Source organism: Aythya ferina (genome assembly GCF_964211825.1).
Source record: "Aythya ferina genome assembly, chromosome: 3".
Lineage (NCBI taxonomy): Eukaryota > Metazoa > Chordata > Aves > Anseriformes > Anatidae > Aythya > Aythya ferina.
Window position 1 is genome coordinate 11,191,620 of NC_140298.1, and position 21,500 is coordinate 11,213,119.

A 21,500-nucleotide genomic window follows, 5' to 3' on the forward strand; every position below is an offset into this window, starting at 1 on the left:
ATCAGGCAACATTAAGCCTAGACAGCAACCTTTTTGACAAACATCGGAATATATTTTAGTTGCACTGCCTGAAGACGATCATGGCCCACTACAGAAAAGAAGGGTACCTGTCTCTGGGGTTTCTCAATCAATGGTTGCCTATTGGAGCAGCCACTCTTATTCCTCCTGCATCTTGATAAAGCCATGCTCTTATGTAAAGGTAAAAGTAATCAGGGGATTATTTCATATTCTGTTCGCTGCCTTAGAGTTATGAGCACAGGCAAACAGAGAAATAAAAATCTCCAACTGTCAAGATAAACAAGAGATCAAACAAAAAATTAAGACACTAACTTCAAATACAAAACCCAGTAAGACTGCAAGTCACCCTTACACAAAAAGTGATAGATCAATCAGTAGCTTAACTTCCTTGAGAGGACAAATCGTTTCCAAAATATAAAACATTGTCCTTGCAACTTAAATTGCCCAGACAGGAATTTGCCCACTGTATTTCCTTAACCTATCAAACCCAGTAAGATTCTCTGCAGAGAATGAGTCTAAAACATACAGGATTTGTATAATAATAACTACAAGAGATTATTGCAGCTGATTTGCTTCTTTTTTCCCCTCAATCTTTTGATTTATAATGTTCTCCATTTCAAATCTCTGCATGCTTTCCTCCATTCGCCTACAACCAAGATCTACGAAGGTATTTCTGTGCTGCTACAAATGCTCTTCCCACTCCCACTTCTGCATCATGACAATCTTTCTTCCAAAATCCTATTCCATCAGAAGTCATACACACAGTCAGTGATCTGTATACAAGTCCCATAAATGCCAGGCTTTCAACAAAGGAGAACTCTTTTCCTTCCCCAGGCAAAGCATGGGAATATTTTAACCAGGGCCTCTCCTTCCAACAAGGCAGCCAATATTATAAAGTTTCTGAATACAAGAATGACCCATCATCATTGCTCCATCAAAACGAAGGAATTCGGAAGTTTCACCCAACTGACGTGTGATTATTTTGGTAAGCTTGAAGATACACAGTTGTGCCTAAATTACCTGTGTTTAGAATAAGAAGTTTCAGGATCCGCTAAACCTGCCTATTTTATTTCCATTGCATATTAATGTTTAAAGGACAATTTGTAACAAAATGCTCAGGAAAGTGAGGGCATATCTTCTCAATACCGCTAAAATCCAGGATATTCCTAAGAGGCAGTCTGCACAATGTGAAGCAAAGCTGATTTTCCCAAAAGCATGCAGAAGCCACCAAGCATTAACAGAAGATAATGCCAAGAAAGAAAAAAGGTCTCCGAGGCATACAGTTGATTGTCCATGCCCAGAAGCTTAATGGCACTTAACTGTGGCCTCTTAGAGCTCTAACCTTTAAGAATGCTAATTCATCTCTTTCCCCAAACCCTTTTTTTTTTTTTAAAAAAAACAACAACAACAACAAAATTATTTGTCTTTCTGGGAAAAACAAAAAAACAAAAACAAAAACAAAAACAACAACAACAAAAAAAACAAAACACAAAAAAAAAACAATCCAAGCCAGCAATGCAGACATGGAAGCTTCTTACATATATTCACAGGGCTGCAAGTACTGAACTGAGTTGGCCTTGTCAGAACAGTAAGCTAGGGGACCAGATAATCAAAGTGTGACAAGGAATTGGATAGTCTGCTACAGGAGTACCCAGAAGTACAAAACACTCATAACTAGAGGGGATGAAGAATAAAAAAGACTTTGATAAGTAGAGGGTCTTATTTTCAGCACTCAGGCAACTGCCAGGCAACTGAGAAAATAGCATATGTCAGAGATGCTGCTAGCTTAGGCTCTTGCAGCTCTCTACAACACAGCATTTAATACGTCTCCTGATGAAGGAAGACAGACCCTTGAATTCTGCAGAAAGACAGCGAAATTTTCCTGCTCTATTCATATACAGAAGTTACACAATGATTTCTTCAGCTCAGACTGGTTGCAGGAATCATTGTTACCTTTTCTAATATCCGGTTCAGCAGCTCAGTTCCACTACAGGATTTGTGAGAGGCAGTATATATAGGAAGTGTCACCAAACATGTACATCTCTATATCAAACAGCCTCAGTTCTGAGCCTACTGACATGCTGCTCTTCCAGAATGAAAAAAAAAACTTGGATACAGGCATGTCAGTTAGAGCTCTGCACTATAGCAGAGCAAATAGTGCAAGATAATTGCTATACTCAGAAGTACCCAGCATTCCTGTTAGGTATAGCAAGCACAAGGATAATTCATTCTGGAATGTCTTCAGTCAGAAGTACAGACAGTTACCAAATGCTGGGCAAATTAAACAAGACCTGTGCTAAGGAGGAACACAGCTGACTGAACACATGCCAAGTACCATGGTAGTGACACTGAAAATTAAATGTTTCTGCATATCCTCCTAGCTAGCTGCCAACCAGACACACTGCAACACACAACATATAAATGGCCTTCTAACACCAGAAAAACAGAAACAAAGAATTCAAAAGCTCACTTCTAAGCTCCTCTGAACTCACTTTGTATCAGGCTTAGAAGCCAGAAGCCAGAGAAGCAACTTAGAGCTGTTCAATGGATAATCATTCATGAGAATCTGGCATGAAAGGCCAGCAGAACTCAAAAAATCAAAAAATCACTTATTTATGCTTGCAATGATTGTACCCAGAATCTCTTTCCAGGCAATTGGGCTGCTTTTTATATTACTCTGGAAGAAAAAGTATAGGGACAATCAAAAAGAGCATGAACAGTATACCTGTAAATGTAGTAGTTTAAAACAACAACAAAAAAAACAAACTCAAAACCCAAAAGCAAACAAGCACTGTCAAATAGGTAGAATGACTTCCTACAATAAGCGTCAGAAAAAGCGAACAAAAAACCTGTAGTGTAGAAGTCCTTCCTCTGACTAGTTGCTATGTACCGGTAGGTATCATCAGGACTCTTAAATGCTGGCCACCAACCACTACAGTCTTATCATGAGGACTCCCTTCCAGTCACACATGAAGAGTAGATCCAACAACAAGACTTCAATCTGACAAAAGGAACAGCTGCCCTTTACATACAGGTGCTGTTGAATACAGATATTTGGAAAATGAAGGAAGAAGCAAGGCATCCCATTATTTCCCTCATTCTTTCTTTCTCTCTCTCTCCCTCTGTAATTTTTACCTGGAACTGATCGGATGTGCACGTGTTCATCTCTGGTGATACGGGAGGTGTCTGTCCTATGGAAGCTATTTTTTCTGCTGCAGATATCGGTTTCAGAGGTTCCTTGGTAGGTTCTAACATACCCTAAAAAATAATAATGAATAATAGTAAAATCACATGCACGCATGTACAAACACACGTATATATATTCCAAGAACTGCAGACACCAGAAGAGAGAAGACTCAGTACCAGGCAGTGCTATCCCCAACTAGGGCCTTGAAGGCAACCATACATCACTGAAATACTTTCAGTGAGGGATTAGAAGGAGGTGGGGCAGGGGAAGAGAGAATCAGCTCGTTCCTTAGGTTTTCATAGAGCCTAAAAAACATTTGAGCCAATAACTGAAACCCAAGTGCTTAGCTGGAGTTTGCTTTCAACTTTCAATAACGCAGTTTCAGCTAGAAGAACAGTTACTTGGTAAGGTGATGTCTTCTCCCCATCATGTACAGACTATTCCAGAAACATCAAATGGACCACTGGAAAGGTGCAAACGCACTCATTCCCTTTCATCAATTAAGTAATTCAGAAGAAACATGTCAAATTATCAGTTAGTAGAATAATATTATGAACAGCAATTGCTGACATGGAAATAATGCATTAAAAAGTATTGAGACAATAATTAAACCAACATTTTTCATTTTAAACAAACTGTTCAAAGCTAAAACAGTGATACAAAAGATCTCAGAAATATCTGACGTCCCTGAATGAAACTAAGGGTGAATAAAGATCTGCAGATAGATAAAAGTTTGCCCTAAGATAGGCAAACAAACCCTGAACAATGAGGTATGAGAAAATAAAATTCCCAAATAAAACCATTTGGATTTGTTACCAGAGTATTTTAAAAACAATTTCAGGAAGTCAGCTAGCAAGATCAGCTGTCCCACAAGTTCCTATACCACGTTAGGGGAGCTTGGAATTTAACCACCAATTAAACCAATTCTTTCAGACAGCTGAGAAACACTTGAAGCAGTGTGGCAACAGAAAGCATCAAGCCACTTTACTTGTAACATCATCTCAATCCAGCTTATTGTGTGCTTAAGCACACAGACAAATTAGGAGATAATTAATCAGCAACAACAATCTGTTGCAAAAAAATAATTGCACATGTCACATACAAACACAGTCACAACTACCTTACAGGAAGGAAACAACATAGCTATGAGATGTGTTATTTCCCTGTTTATCAGAATGCCATGCCTAAATCCAAAGAAGTGCATGAGCTGACCTGGATACACCAGAAAACAACTGCTCTAAAAACTGACTACAGAAGTCACTCTATGAAATTAACCTGCAGATTAAATTATATTAAACCAAAGAAAACTGTAAGCCTTTTATTTGTGAATGACCATACTAAAAAGTGTGTGTGTGTACGTAATCATATATGCTCTTTTCTGGGAATATAATATATTCCAGAAATTATGTATTATATAGGCTGTTCTGCTCAGACTAGCAAAAAAAGGGCAAATCTTACCTTCTGAATGTTTTTACTACTATAGACATTGCACAGACTGAAATGCCATGCAGGAATTGCAGCATATTGACTTAGGTGTAAACTAGGTTATTTGGCTTTCCTTCACAGTCTATACAAATCTGAATTATGCTTGCTATTTTTATTTAGCTCTTGGGGCAATAAAACAATACTGTCTATAAAATAATTTTTGTATGCATGAACAGCCTAACAGCTTGGGGGCAGAGTGGGGAGGCTGGCAGGGAAGAGAAAAGGGAAAGGAGTGGAGCAGGTAGAAAACGACAAAGGGAAAAACTTCTTTTAGAGGAATTTTGGTTCTCAGGGACAACAGACTTCATCCCTGCAGAACTTTGTCCTCTATGTATAGATGTGTATCCACACACAGACCCAAACATACGCATACATGGGTCATTTATTAACATGCCAGGAACAGTGCAAAGCATGATTAAGCTTCTCTTTTGATCTGGGGATATTGAGATGCAATCAAGTAATTAATAAACTGTCTGTCAGAGAAACAGCTACACTGAGAGAAAGGCTCCACAGATCTGTGAAGATTTCCTACACACAAGTTAAGGAATACCACAGCTACCTAGCTGTTCTTAACCTTCCTTTGAAGCATCTGGTCTTAGAGCCAGGGTCTCCCACTGCGGCTGCAAATTTATGTTTTGATTCATTTTGACATTCCTTCATCATTTCTGACAACTAGATAGTGTATTTCAAGATTCTTTTGTGCAGTATCAACTCATGCCTAAACCTTAGCTGAACTTAGGAAGATATATTTCATTATACTTGGTGCTTAATGCCATTTCATATATTTCGTTTTATGTTATGGGAGCCATAATAAAAAACAAACAAAACACAAAGCTTACCAGTCCTGCTGCATACATGGGTACTATAACAGGCTGTTTCTTGTTGCCTGTAAAGAGCTGATAAAACAACAAAAACATTTACTTAAGAGGTTCTGTCATAATGTTTCAGTGATAGTACTTTTATAACATCAATGTTCTAAAACTTGTGTAAGATTGTGTCAGAGAATAACTACTATGTTAAACACAACAATTAAAAATAATGTAACTTTTGATATTAACAAGGCTTATAAAAAGGTTAAGTTGTAAGATAGCATGCCATGAAAAACCAGGTTTAGTGCAGCTATGCAATTAAGAGAGAAGCATTCATACAAAAACACTTCAACCTAATTCTATGCTCAAAGCAGCTCCATTATTTAGAAAGCGAGTTTTATTGACAGACTCACAATATTTCTGGTGTCGATTCCCAAGGAGCACAAAAGCTTTTTGTTGCTGTGGGAGCCACCCCACTGGTATCGCAGTCCATACGCATCGTGGATATCCTGCAGCTCCGTCCACACGTCCATCAGTTCCCTATACAACCCATCATAAATCAAGTCATCAGCAGGAATAACAACTTAGCAGCTTTGAACTTTTATTCGAATTTTTAATACAAGCATCCTATTATACATTCCAATTAAACTTACACCCAAGCACGACACTCAGGGGAACCAAAATTGCACAGTGTTCTCAGAACAATTATACTTCAGACTTCTAATAGGAAAATGATGTCCACAGCAGGCAGAACAAGGGCTGCTTAGACTTCACACCATCACACGAATAAATATAGCAATTTCCAGCAAGTGTAACTAATAAGCCATATTCTGATTAACTAACTCAGACATCACTTAGAAGATGAGATGCTGCTGACTAAGTGAAATACCCCTGGTGTATGTAGTCACTAAAAATAACCATTTGGCTAGACAGCTAACTTTTACTTGGTAGCTTTTTGAAGTACTTCACACAAACAACTCCTTTTAACTTCCCAAAAACGACATGTTTCTACCTCGTTTCAAGGTAGTTGTGTTAGTGGTTTCTTACCCAGTACTTGCTACGGTCTCCTCAGTTGTCATCTGCTTTTCACCTGCTTCCAGTAAATGATTCAAGGAAATTATTTCTTCTTCGATTTCAAGAACAGGCATGGAAGGAAAACAGACTTCAAATATTCGTTCCAGACGACCTAGTAACGTTGTCTATATCAAAGAGAAAGATATTTACATCAAGTTTTGCTAACTGTTCTAAAGAAAATGAGTCTGAAATTACAAAATTAAGATGGAAAGCAATAGGTAGCTGATACAAAGCTTCACTTACCTCAAGATACAGAGCTGTCAGAGGATCACAAAACTTTTTATAAGCACCAAATAAAAGCTGTTAGCTACTGGGAAGGAGTAAGGATCTTACCTTCTGCAAACTGAGCTCTTACAGAAGTTCTTAACATTTCTTAGAGTCACTCTTTGTTACATATTAGCATAAAAGATACGCAAGAAGGGTTAAGCTGTATTTACTTAAGATATGTTAAAGGCACCAGTTCTACACATCCTAAGGGTTTTACTGAACACCTTTTTGCTACTGACTGTTATCTGAAGTACAAACTGAAAACAGTTTTTGTTCCACTTAACGGTGCACTTGGATCCAACCTTGATACAGAACATTGGTTCAGAAGACAGCTTCACTTGTAAGATGTACACAGTTGAAGACCTCAAAAAAAAAAAACTCTGCCTGATGTGCAACAGGCTCATGTAGGGATCATGACTTTGAAAATACTACAGAGAAACATTTTTAGTCCAAAGACTGCATGCTTCCTAAAAGAAAATACTAGCATCAGTAACTCAGATGTAGAACAACAATCCTGTTTGGTAAAACAGTCAGGTATAGCACAGAAGAGCTAAGAATAACACATTTAAACACTGGCAAAAAGTATTTGTAAGATTTGGTTGGTTCACAACAGAGATAAATTCTCGAGAAAAGGAATAGAATTACTTGATGCCTTAATTTCTTGCCCCCAAACCTATCGATGTGCTTCTGCACATTTGAAGCTGTTCAATATCAAAAGAAGAATCGCTTTTCCTCCCAGCAGTTTGCCTCTCACATTCACAACTCAGACAGTTGATGCTGGATGCTGTGACCATGCAGGGCTTAAAAGCCAGCCTTGGGAAGGTTTCTATCCTAGCCAAATAACTTACAACACCAAAAAGCCCACTGAGGTTTATTTTAGCTGAGTAAGAAGCCTGCTAGATAGCAGCATGGTTTGCACAACCACAGCTTTATCATTGGTTCTCTCATCTGACCTTCTTCCTGCTATCTTATGTTATAAACTCACGATGTGTACACAAAATATCCAGCACAAATACTCTGGAGTTTTGTGGAAGGGCTCCAGATCTACCTTCCAGGGTTTTGAGAGACTAGGCAGCTTTTCCTGCTTGCCAAAGCAGTCACAACCAGGTCCTGATGTCACCATCACTTTGGCATCCCTTTGGTGAGAGGGAGCGTCAGGATCTAGAAAGGCAGAACTGTTTCCAACACAGGAAATGTTTTTCCTGCTTTTCTCTCCACCAGCACCACGACCACCACAATTCGGTAGGATAAGGTCTCAGCATCATAAAAAACATGAATTGGTACTCATGATGTGCAAACATTTTAATTCCACAGCATGCAGTGGAGAATGCTCAAATTCATGACACTCCGGATTTTGGCAGCTGGATTTAACATTAAGAATTAAAAAAAAAAAAAAACAAAACATCCCACCTGCACGGAAAAGCAAAACAAAACAACACACCTTTTCTGGCAAGCACAGCATGTTTTTTCCTTTTCACATTCTTCCCTTAAATTTCTCTCTCCTCTCAGCTGCATTTCCATACAGCCACAGAACTTCAGCTTCACCACAGCTCTACGAACTGTCTCAGACAACAGAAGTAGCACTTAAATGGAGCACATCTTTTCTCACCAGTTCAACTAGTTAAAAAGAAGTCATCAGAAATCTCGAATTTACTAAAAAGAGTCAATTGCAAGGTATGCTCCGAAGACTGAAACTAAAAAATAAGTACATTAAAGAAGAGACTTAACAGAAGGACCTTAACCTCTCTTCTTGCTAGGATGCAGGCTTGGCACAAAAGGTGGTTTCTCTCTCTAGTTTGGACTTCCTCAACAGGTATTTCCTGATAATCTGCTGCCCTGCACACTGGGCAGCACCCAGCAGCTCCAATACCTGCTTTTCTACAGGGGAAAACGAAGAGAAACTGAGTAGGTGAAAATCCCGTGAGCATCCCGCAGCATGTGCTAGCATAGCTGTGCCAGCAGAGCCCTCCTGTGGAGCTGCAGCATATTTCAGCAGCAGCACTAAATGTACAAACGCAAACCTCAGGCTGAGGTTTTGTGTTCCAGCTGAAATGATTGAAGGTTCAGAGAAGCGAGGCTTGTGGGAGGAGGTTATGTATTTAACCAGACCAACCGATACTGCTGGGCCACACGTTTAGGCACACGAAATATCTGTTCCACAGTAATCAGCTACAACTTTTCTCATTAGAATCGTTTGAACGTTTGCCTCATCTCCCGTCTCAATTAGGCAAGCCACCGACCACGTACAGCAGCAAACATAACACAGAGGCAAAGGCCAAATGATCGGGATATCGTGATCCTTTGTGCTGGAGCCTAGGTGAGGAGCAAGGAGCCTGCTCGCCCTGTTCAGCTACTGACTGCAGAAAGCAGGCAAGTTACTTGCTTACAGCATCAGCTCATCGGTTCTCCTACCTGAAAAATAATAAAAAAAAGAAAGCCTGGCACACAGGGACAGCCACTGGGTTCAGTTATACGGCATCTGCAAGGCGTTATGTCCAAATGCCATTATTATTATCTGAATTTCACAGCATACCTGATTCATTTCCCTCCCCCTCCCTGCCCCCTTCGTTACCTTGCTGGTATGCTCTGACTGTAATGAGTCACGTTTCATAGCGTGTCATTTTCCTCTTAAGTTTAATCATCCCTTAATGGCCAACCCCTTTGGCCAGACCGTACGAGGTGCATTACCTGTCGTGATACCTGTGGACTGCTTTGTGCTCCCTGATTAAAACTAAGGCACTAATTGATATTTTTAGGAAGTAAAACTAAGCAGCATTCTGGATTCTGCCCTAATGCTTCCAAGTTTTAAAAATTAACTCTGTCTACAATGCGTCAGCTGCTATTATGGTACGTGAACGGGTGAATCTTAGCTCTTTGCTTTAATACAGCACAAAATACATCTTCCCATGACAGGGAAGAGGCAGAAGAAAGGCATTGTATCATGACAATAGCAAGGCATCAGCTTTCTTGAAAAGGAGGAACATTTGAGAATATACTAGTGACTAAGAATACGCTTAGGTAATGAAAGAATTGAGAGGCTCTATGAGCCACGCAGCACCTCAGCACCCAATTTCAAATTTGAGCTAAGAATTGTGCCAAAATTTCGGAATGGTTTAATTATAGCATTCTTTGCACTTCCTTTCATCTTCTCTAAATCTCCAGAAGTGCTTAGCCCTTACTTATATATAGGAGAGAAGAACAGTTTCCATGGCAAAGCAGAATAATTAATTCTACGTGTGCAAATGGACACGGGGAGGAACGTGCACACACATGGCTCTCAGGCAGTGCCAAAGGCCCTAAAGGAAGCAGATGAAGTTTTCTTCTAACTGGCAATGAAATACCATGCTGACAGCTCCCAGGTACAAAGGGGATTACCAAGATTTTGGAATGAATTACAAGTCCAACTTTCACAAACATCAGTCTATTGTTTGTACAAAACAGACTATGAAAATACTGCTTCTGTCACACAGCAAGTCCTTCAGGAAGAAAAATCCAGTAAGAATTTGATGCAATTTGGGGTTACGTCTAACTTCCAATACCCACACCCCACCCGATAACTCCTAAAATATGCCTTATCCACTGTGGAAAGAGCACTCTTCCTCGGTTTATATAACTGCACTCTTAAAAAAAAAAGAAAGAAAAAGCACAAGAAGAAGCACAAGAACTTTCTTCCACTTTGAAGCACTGAAATATTTGATAGCTGGGTGTTCTGCACTGCAGTTTGACAAGAGTAATGCTCACAGGCACTTACTGGGGATGTGAATGAAGGCCAGAGCTGCCATTCTTGCACTTCACTGTGATTTTCCAAACAGTGACAAATTCAAAATCCTGTAGTTTCTGTGACCACTCAAAAGTTCTTGATAAATATGTAAGAGATTTGGTAACCATCACGTGAGGCAATCAAGATATCACAGACACAACAGACTTCCCAAGGAGAATTACAGCCACAGGATTAGAATTTATCTCCTGGGCTGTGTGAACAGGGGGACGAGATCAGCCCTCCAAGCTGAAAGGCCAAAGTTCTTGGTTTAGAAAATTTGTTTTTCTTCTTATTCTTCACCACAAGACTACAGAATCACTGCATTGCTTCAACAACACTGTGCTGGACTCTACTGGCCACACTAAATCCACCCCAGCTGTCTGCACACGAGCTCAGCAGTGCCAGGTCACTATTGCTCTTCAAAGCTGTGAAAAAGAGGTGCTGAAGCTTGCCATAAAGACAATATATTTGGGCTACACTGCAGAAATGGCTGATGTGAATTGAAGCTTTCACCACTGAACTACTATAACGCTTCCCTGGGTGAAGTTTCAAGGAACTCTGTGTGCAGGGGGTTAAAAAAAATAATAATAATAAAAGACATCTTGCTTCTCTCTGTGGTGCCTATGGCAGCTTGCTGTCCCCTGAAGGGGGAGAGTGAGAAGTGGAGCATCCCTTCAGCCCCCTTTTCTGGCTTCAGGGGAAAAGACGATAGTGAGGAAGCAATTCTCAGGCTCTGGGCTGTTTGGGTCTACTGAACGCACTACCAGGAGACCTGAGAATAAATAAAAACAGCGTAAAAGTTGCACTACATTAGTAAGAACTAGGTATTCCACACTTATCTGGCAGAAGAACATAAGAAAGAAACCAGAAATGAGCCTTTGGAGGAACTAAGATGCTAAATGTATAATTTACAGATGGACTAAAGTGATAGAGGCATGACCAGCCTCCAGAATGCAGAAGTTGAGTGAAGGCTCTCAAAAAGGCAGATCAAAGATCAGGGGCCCGAAGCCAAGAAAAGAAACTGATTAACCAGAGAGATCTTATCTGATATTACACTCCCACTGCTCTGAGAGGGCCTCTTACAAGAGTTTATGACCATTTCAGTATTATTTATTCATTGAGAAACTCCCTTTGCTGTGTTTTCTAACACCCACACAATATTTTCATCAACACATTTGCCTCTGTGTAACTAACTCACTGGATACTTCTGTAACTTCATCACCTTTTTAAGAGCTAACCTACAGGACCACGCAGTTAAAATCCATTTTTTAGCTCCACCACATTAACAGCTACAAATCACCAAGGGATCCAAAGCCATCAACTTCAGAGGGTCTCGAGGTCTTCTGGGCTCAAGCACTAAGAAACAAACGTGAACAGTTAACTAAGCACACGAACAAGCAAACCACTACGTTCCCAGTTAAATAGGGGCAGTTTTTTAATTTGGAAAAGTTTATGGGCTGCAACTGCTTAAATTAAGAATCACTCTGCCTTCCACATTGCAACATTTATTTCTCCAATGTGCAGGCTGTGCTTAGCAGAGCACCTTCTCCGAGCAATAGGAGAAGTGCTGCAGGCACAACAATGGAGCCAAGAGGAGAAGCAAAGCTCACCCAGAACACCAGCTGCACTTCTCACGATCCCAGCGTGTTTCTTCTCCCCATTCTCCTCTTAAAAAGCAGTTTAATTTAACGTGGTGCCATAAATTTCTTAGAGCTTGAGGAGGAAAAAAAAAAAAAAGGAAACTGTTTCATTCTTATTTATCCGCATTTATTTCTGCGGATATTTTATAATGGAAACAATGGGCCTGAACCAAGACTTACAAGGCAGCAAGAAGATGCTATTTAGTTATGCAATCAAGTGGTGTCTTTTATTGCTTGATGCAAGAAGAGTTATAAACCACAGGCAAGTTAAGTGTAGAAACGTGAAGCTGTCTCCCTTCTTCGGCTGGAAGGCTCATCCATTTATTCTCCCTCAGCTGGAGAGGATCAAATCTTGCGTCTTCCATGCAGGTAAAATGAAGTTTTATGTGGTTTAGGGAGGTAACTATTCAACTTACTTCCCATTTCAGTCGTGCTGTTATTGTCTAGTGGTGGTGTACTGATTTTTCAGCCCGGCTCTGAGAGGAAGCATGGTAGACAAAACTTACGTGTACAAGATGGAAAATATTTTTTAAGAGATTGAGGCATATGAACAGAAATCGTACACTAATTCTTCCTCCCAAGCTATTTTCTGTTGTAAGATCCCCTCAGCCAGCCTGTTCTGAATTACAGCAATTACAGGCTACTTTTAATGGCCTGTTTTGGTCTGTTATTCAGCTGAACATCCTTAAAAAACTATGCTATGAACATAAAAAAGCCTTTCCAGACAGATAAGTTTATACTGCAAGTTGTTACCCAACTGTCTGAACTTAATTTAGCCAACACTACCCTGATTTATCTCAGTGAACAGGGAGCCTGAAGTCTTTATGGCCGTAGCTACTTTTTTCCAAGAGGCTGACTATTCATTCACTGCCCAAGAAGTGCTCTCAACATGACAGTGATGCGGGGTTTTCTTTGTCTTGACGCACACTTGCGGCTCAGGAGCTGTACATCACCCACTCTGATTAATCTGAAGAGGTCGAGCTTCGGCACGCAGGCTCTCTGATAAGCGGAGGATCTGAAAAACTGCTTAAGGGTTATTTATATTTCCCTTTCTCCCGCTCCCAGATTTGTTAAGTCTCAGCTAAACTAAGGAAGAGTCTTGGCCTTCCAACCAAACCACTGCTCATCTCCTCCTCCTCTAGAGACGCTTGTGCTCCTTGAACACAGCTACACACGGCCGTACCACCCACCTCCGTGCCTACTGCAAGTAAAAACTGCTCTTGTGCTCTGCTAAATCCTCTCCATATTGTTAACACACAATGCTGCAGAGTAACCCCCTCAGCTGACTAATGTTCAGCACTATCTCATGGAAACAGCTGCACTGTGAGCTTTATGCTCCTTACAAACACGTGTTGTGTGGTCACATAAAGGGGATTAATGCGCAAGGTACGGCGCAGGTTTGCTCAGAACTTGTTAGATGAAGCAATTCACCCCATACTACATCCTAAATCAGTTTTGTTGAACACAAAGGCACGGCTATATCAAACGCAAGCCTGCAGTTATACCGAAACAAACTACTCCACATTTTCAGCTAAAGAAAAACATTACATGATTAAGGTACACAGTAGTCCTGAAATGGGTTCAAACAATAGCTTGTATATCTTCCAGCTTCAAAGGCTGAAGAACACGCTCTTTCTAATGGATTACATATTCTTTCAGTAATTTTAACTGCAAACTGAAAACCATTCCCTTTTCCCCCCCCTCTGCCTACTGCTACTGAAGAGAAGAGGTCAGCGAGAGGTTTCTGTTACAAATCCCACATTTCAGATCACGTGCAGGAGTCTGAGCACCTAAGACCAAAGGCAAAGGAGAAAAGACAAAAAGATCTTTTTGCTGCTACGTGATGTTGGTGTAATGACCTTTTTCCCCTTACCTTCATCTTCTATATTCTGTATTTTGTAAAATTGATTAATTGCTTGAATTCAAGTCAGGTCTAATCTTAATAAACATTAAACCAAACAGGTTTTCAAGCAGCTTGCCTGACACATACGTTTTCAAGACCACATTCAGAAAACATGACATTTTGCTGTCTCCTTCACATCCAGAAAAACAGCAACAGGTAAACAGAAAGGAAAATATGCAGAGACTGGTGGCGAGGGAACTTGAACTACCGGTAAATAACTTTCCTGTCGTGCTACATTCTGGAAAGATGAAAGTCGTTGTACACATCATTTCCACGTTGAAACAGCAATGCTGCTGGCTAAGTATCCTTTCTCAGTTTTTTTTTGTAAAGAATTATGTCAGGGTCATTCTGTTTACACACCATCCAAAATTATTGTACTACCACACCACGGTGACTCTTGTAGCCTCAACACTGCAGATTAAGTGTACGCTGTACCTTGTAAGTGATCCCAGTTCACCCACGCCAAAGTTTCAGTTACCACTTCTATCTCAGGTGTCTAGCACATGCAGCAGCGCTCTCTCTCAGCACACACTTGAACATGCTGCGTTTTGTGGCTTGACCTCAACGGCATCTCTTAATTGAAAGTAAGGAAAGTGATGAAAATCTGTTCCATTTCTCGAATATCCTGCACTCCGAGTACTGGAGCTGTTTGCAGGCTGGTGATGACCTGACTAATCTCAATGTCTAGAACGTACAAGACGGCGTTTCTAGTTGCAAATACTAAACAGTGGCTCCCTGGATTCAAACCAGAGTTACTATTTAAGATTAAAACAAAGCATTTTTAAATATAGTAAGACATTAGATAGAAATACAGGTTTGGAGAAGTCTTTTGAAAACTTAAAGAGTTCTTGAAGAACACAAAGTAAGTTTTCAGGCTGTGTAACTGTTGCTTTTAAGAGTTAATTGAAAAAAAAGAAATGTAGCAACTACCATTTACTGCAAGGCTGAGGAACTGTTGCAAAACAGACCTTCGCCAGCTCAACTTCCTCTGCAGCTTGTTGGTGCAGAACAACAAGCTCGGGGTTGTGCTTCCTCACTGGCAGGAAAGGCAGAAAATCACTCTGTCTGCAGTCACAGCTGACTGTAGTTTAAAGAAAAGGAATGAAAAAAAAAATCTTTAGGTTTTACAACTTGGCTTACAATCCAAGCAATCTACTGCACGACCTTCCCACAGAACACCCAGGAACTTCCACTGTAACTGAGCTCATCTGTGCCTAACACAGGCTTGGGGAGGGGGAGAAAATGTTACCAAACCTCTGAAAATTCTGCTTTTATAAACATCAACATTCAGAAACTGTTTTCAGTAGAATTTTCCATATTTTTTGATGAAATTTCAAAGCAAAAATGAACATCTGGCACTTTCTAACCGCCCTAAAAAACATGATTTAATGGAAAACGGGATGATCTAACTGGAATCATCTCCCCACCCTATTTCTTTGTCAGATTCTGGACAGCCTCTTCCGAGGGGAAACAGAAACAATTTAGATTAATTGCACTAATGACCTAGGTACTCTCCGATTTCACAGGTGGATGGACAACAGAGCAGGTAACAAGAGATTTGTGCTTTTGTCTTGAGAAACGGACCCGCACAGTGAGATAACCCCCAGCAACTGAGTAAGGTTTTGCATAGGCAGAGAAATCCATCTGCAGGTTCACTTGAGATCCTTTTTTGGTCTCACAAAGTCCATTTGAAATTTGGGGTGTTAAGTCACTGAACATAACAGGATGCAGGAAGCATCAGGAGCTGAGGCTCACGCCTTTTAACGTGACAAGAAGTCAATGCTAAGCCTCAAAAGCTCCCTCCTACTGGCTGGTGCTTGTGAAGCTCTGACTGGCACAACTTTCTTCTGGAAACCCATTTCATCTGCCACTGGTAGGAAACGGAAAGAGGTATGGCTGTCACCGAGCCTGCACCAGGTCCTGGAAGAAAGGGCTTACCTCATTTCCTTTTCTTGGAAGAGAAAAGCCAAAGCTTTTAGATACATATCACCACTAACGCCCTTAGCGTGCTCTAACCGACTCACACAGGATGACATGATTGAAAAGCAGCACTGAAGGGAATTTTAAAGCCAAATTGCTCCGAGTTTTGTAAGAGCAGTATTGAATACTTATTAAAAAAATGTATCTATGTACGAACAGGCACAGATCTCACAGATGACTAGCAAAAAGACCTAGGAAGGAATTATTTAGGAATTAATACATACTTAGCAACAAAGGCAGAAAACCGAGGGAGTGAGAAATGATCTTGTCTACTTTACCCTCCAGAAAACTCCCATTTAGACACAGCAGCAGCAGCAAGAAATCATCAGTCCAGTATTTGCAATGCAGCTATAATGTGGAGCTTGCCATATGTGATGTTTAACAGAGACTTATTTTGAACTAACCAGGAGTTAGGATAGGAGGGACGGAGCTCCAGAGGCCATATTTTATGATAAGGTCAGTGACAGTTTCGAAACAAACTGCAGCAGTGCCTGCTTGCAATGTCAGACATCTCCCGATCGCAGTCTAAGTGAATGAGTGCAGCTATTTACAAACTGAGTCACCATTTGTAATCAGATTTTTGATAACACGGTGGAGAATGGTGCTGAAAAAATTGGGGAACCAGTAGCTCCAGCTTCCAGTCACCTACCTCATGCCTATTTAATGAAAAGGCAACATCAGAGTGCCCCCGAAAAGGCTGTAAACTACGAAGCAAAGGAAGAACCATCACAGGCTCTGAAATGCTTATGATGGCTCATTCCTTTGATCAGTTTATGTAAAGTGCCACATATAATTTTCAGAACAAATGCATACAAATTCCCACATACCCTGCTCATTTTTCTGCAGGAAATAACAGCGCCAAAGAGAAAAGATGCAAATACAGCATAGTATCTCATACCAGCCTTTCTCACCCACCAAATTAAATCTCTCCCACAAGTCAAACAAGGACTGTCCAAACATCTGTCGTATGCAGAAGCAGGAACCAGGAAGAGCTGCATGCACAAGAGCAGAACAATACTGAGCAAGCAAAATCAAGAACACCTTTACCTGAGCTGAAGGTGCTGGCTCTTGAGATTGCTTACTGGTAGGTCCTTGGAAAGATGCTAAAGCAAAACTGTCAGTCTTGTGTAATACTGGGCCATCAATCCTCACCGATGCATCTGTCCTATGTGACTGCCACGTCTCTTTTCTGTGATGAGATTCACCAGCCTGCTCCTCTCCAAAGGCAGCCCAAGAACAGCTGTCTTTTTGTTCATCTTCAAAAGCATTCCAATCAGTAGCCTGGTTACAACCTGCTGAACTGAAGTCCGCAAAGTCATCGGAGTCCTGAAAAGCAACACTCTCATCTGGAGGTTTTGGCACTGAATCAAAGTCTCCAAACTCACTATCATCACCATTTTCTACCTCAACAGTATGCTGGGAGTCTACGCCAGAAATGTTACTGGTAGCGTTACATTCTAAAGTGTCAGCAGTCTGATTTCGTTCAGCTTGATCCAACGTTGCTGGCAGCTGAGAAACAGTACTTGTGTCCCTGAATTCACCAAATGCATCATTAGGTTTGCTAATATGTGCAGGCTGCTCAGAAGTTCCTTCTAAAGCCGGAGCATTTACTGATTCTTGAGCATTAAGGAAAGTGGGAGATGCACTGCTGACTGAGCCAAAGTCACCAAAGTCGTCGTCATGTGCGTCACGGCAAGCTACAACTTCAGTACCACTTCCACCATTCTTAACATCTTCAGGATCACCCACGTCTTCTCCTGCAAGATCACTGCTTAGGCTTTGGATCTCATCAGCTTTGATGTCCTCTGATCCTGAAAAGTCGTCGGGCTGAGAAAAACCTCTGCCATTCTCTGTGTCGTGTTGTTTTCTTCTCCCATTGTTTTCTCCGTTTTCAGTAGTGCATATTGAACTTCCAGTTGTTTGAGACGTACTAAAAATTGTGAATTCATTATCTTCCAGTGCTGAGGAACCCTGTTCACAGCTAGCTTCTGCAACGCAAGTCTCTTCTGCAGTATGAGTTACTCTGTTTATTCTGTTGTTTTCCTGAATGCTCAGAGAGTCTCTTTCATTAAGAACACTGCATATTGTAGGCCCTGTTCCCTCTAAATGGATTGGTTTTTTGTTTGAAAACGTAGCAAAATCTGCAAAGCCTTCACCCAAGCTAGGCATCGAGTTCAAACTTAGCTCAGTACTATGGGTGCTAACAGTTTTTAGTCCCTTTGTGTCACTGATGCCGTCTAGATCTTCTGTTCCCTGAGGATTTACAGGGTCCGATGCTGCAAATCCGTTTGTTAGAATCTCTAGACATGGAAGTTTCTCACCATTACAAGCATCTATTTGCTCATCCCGGCTTTCAACTGCTGTATCAGTTCTAACGACATCAGAAGAAAAACTCTCTGATTTCCCAGCGCTCTCTCTTCGCTCCCCTCTTTTGTTTACATCTTCTAAACTTACATCAAAAGCAGGACCTGAAGTTCTAAACTTAGATTTTTCTTTGCTGGTACTAGTAGCTGACATATCAGAAAGTTCCTTAGTAGGAGTAGGAAGCTCTGCAATGCAGTCCTTAACATTTTTAACAGATGTGAAAGTTGCAATGCTAGCTACATTGTCAGAGTAATCATGAAGGGGGATAAAATGATTTGTGGGTATAAACTCCTCCTTTGGATGACCGTAGTCTGGAGTATCAAAATCTGCAAAAGCTACACCAGCAGTGCTTACACCAGAAAAGCCTCCAAATTCCCCAAATTCATCTTCATCGTCGTCATCAGCTCCATTGTCTAGTGGCGGAGGGGATGAGGAATACATTCGAATGATGTCTGGTTCCATTGTTTAGTTCCACTTCAAAGTTAATATATTTCTATAAAGGCAAAAGAGAGAAGTATATTAGAATTTGGCTACCTCGCCTTCCTTCACATTTTATTTTTCACTCTTTCACATTTTAGAAGTGGATGTATAGGTCAATGTCGATATTAGATGAAAAAGGAACATAAAACACCACCATATAAAATGTCTGCAGAATGTTTGCCCATAACTTTCAATACCCTGAAATAGTGTTTTCTTTCTCTACCAGGAAACCAGGCAAGGTTTACATCAGAAGCCTGGCAAAAAAAAAAAAACAAAATAAAAACAAAAACACACAACAGCAGTCTCAGCTAAAGCCTGTGACAAGTAACTTTCAGCAGCAGTTGCACTGGATGTAGCACACAGGGCAGATCATAAAGGCAGCACCAGGAGTTTCCCAAAGCCATTTTATAACCAATTCTTCTGTTTTAGAAGTCACAATCTACTGGGGACAGTTCAAGTCTCTTGTCAAGTACTCCACGATCACATTTCTCAGCAGACGGTGCTGAAATGCCAGCACACAAAACACAATTGTCTTGAGCTGTCATGCAATACACCGACGCAACTAAATCGAGTTTTAACCCACCAGTTCCCAGCGTCCTGACACCAGGAGTTCATGAAATAGCCAGTTACCCTTACAAACAGCCAGGCCTGCCTTGTCCCGCACTCAGCTGTGCCCCTCACCTTACTGTGCCACAGAAATTAAGCCACTTGATGGACAATCAGTTGTGTACGTTAAGACAGCAGCTCCAAAAACTTGTAAAGATGCTTCCTTATGCTTTGAAATGGTAAAGGAGTGGTGGAAGAAGTTACAGTTATAATTGCTAGCTGTGATCTGCTGTCCTGCAATGTAAGTCTCTACCAATTCCTGAGTTTCTGTCCCATCTTCCTGTTCGTTGGATTTCCTAACTCCAAGCCAAAGCGTGCTGTCTCCCTGTAAAGCTGCTGCTGCCAGCCTGCTTCTGGCCTGCAAGCCTCCAGCTGGGAAAGGCCATGACAAGCACCTTCAAAGCCTAGAAGCAAAACAAACTTCTCCGTCAAAGCTTATTCTCAAAAGCAGAACGGAGCAAGATTATCCATGAAATATTTAAACACAAATCACTAAATCACAGGGGAAAAAAAAGTACGAAAGCGCTCCCATGGCCTAGATAGAACCAGATTAAGGACACAATTTTAACATTGCAAACTATTAAAGAAACAATCAAGGTATGGATTGAGAATTCCCACCAACACCAAAAATGGTCTATTTTTTTCCACTATTGCATGTGATTAATGAACCACTAGCTAGTATTATTTATATATTCACAGCTGTACACATCACCTAACCAGTTTGTACCTTACAATCCTTAAAGGGAGAGCTATAACTGGGCTCTTTCCATTGGAAATGTCATTTGTCTACCAATAACCTGTAACATACTAAGTGTTACCTGCAGAAAGAGAGAAAATTGGAAACCACCTACATACATTAGCAAATAGTTGAATTTCTAATTACTACAATAAGTGCAGACTTTCTGAGTTTTGAAACGAAACCAAAACAAGGATCCTTAACTCCAAAGCACTTGGCAAAGCACTTTGTACGTGATCCTAAACAACATCACACAGAGGGTACAACATCAACAAATGAAGCTCTGCAGCTCTTTTCAAGCACAACATACCACAGCTCTTGAGCCAAACAGCTCATCGTATTTACCAGGAAAGTCTGAGATCTTTCAGGTGACTAACAGATCTCCAACTTTTTTAAAGGGTATATTTTGCAGCTATAAAAGAATAGGCTGCTTATCAAAGTGAAACCAAGAAGTAATTTGTAACATCACATGAAAACTGAAGACTGCAGAGAAATGTTGTTTAGAATGAAGTTGTCAACAAGCTCCCACATAGGCTTACTCAGCACCAGCTGCTTAGCAAGGTATTGCAGAGAGCAGCTTCACTCTCCTGCCTCAGAGGCTTCAGCGGCCAAAAGCACTCTCCCCATTTTACATCAAGGTCTAGCAACTGCTGCTTAATGTCATCCATGAACGTAAAAGATCCTGTCTGAGGTGTCTGTGGAGTATGACTTTGAGCTCACATTGACATTTCGCCAACCTGTTTACTTTGCAAGCTTCTGGGCTTCCAATCCACTACCTACGATAACAGCATTTCTTCTTTGTGACTCTCAGAGCAGTCCTGCTGGTTGTACTTTTGTAGGAAAAATAAAAATAATAATAAAAATAAAAAGACTGGTTAGGTAGATAGATGTTTATCTGCTATATACGAGCTGTGCTCATCCCAAGGCATCGTACCCTGGGGAAAGCACTCTTCAAAGCTACAGGGGAGCTGCTTAAACCCCACAGCCCTGGGTCAGGACTTCATGATTCCCAGAGTCACAAACCCACAGCTCTTCAGAAACACACGGACACTAATGGGAAAGGACAGAGAAAGCAGCATCCTTTGAAATGGGATTCACCCCCTCACCAATTCCTGCTACTGGCCCTGGAAATGGGAAAGGAAAACAAACAAACAAACAAAAAGTAATTTATTTGGTTATTTATTTGGTTAA

At 40.8% G+C, this 21,500-nt stretch overlaps 1 protein-coding gene across 4 annotated transcripts in view; it reads right to left on the reverse strand.

Annotated features, from left to right (window-relative positions):
- AFTPH (aftiphilin) overlaps nt 1–21,500 on the reverse strand; it is a 46,878-nt gene that overhangs the window by 16,122 nt on the left and 9,256 nt on the right. For 3 of the 4 annotated variants that reach the window (XR_014690741.1, XM_084512498.1, XM_084512496.1), the window contains exons 2-6: nt 17,171–18,980; nt 6,547–6,698; nt 5,913–6,039; nt 5,530–5,586; nt 3,154–3,276 (exon numbers count right to left, since the gene is read on the reverse strand). Coding sequence is in view for 3 of the 4 variants with exons in the window: in XM_084512498.1 (XP_084368624.1) it covers nt 3,154–3,276; nt 5,530–5,586; nt 5,913–6,039; nt 6,547–6,698; nt 17,171–18,949 (2,238 nt within the window). In the remaining variant the exon portion in view is untranslated. Of the gene's footprint in view, nt 1–3,153; nt 3,277–5,529; nt 5,587–5,912; nt 6,040–6,546; nt 6,699–17,170; nt 18,981–19,648; nt 19,885–21,500 lie in introns of those variants that run through there. The other variant, XM_084512497.1, reaches the window with a different exon arrangement.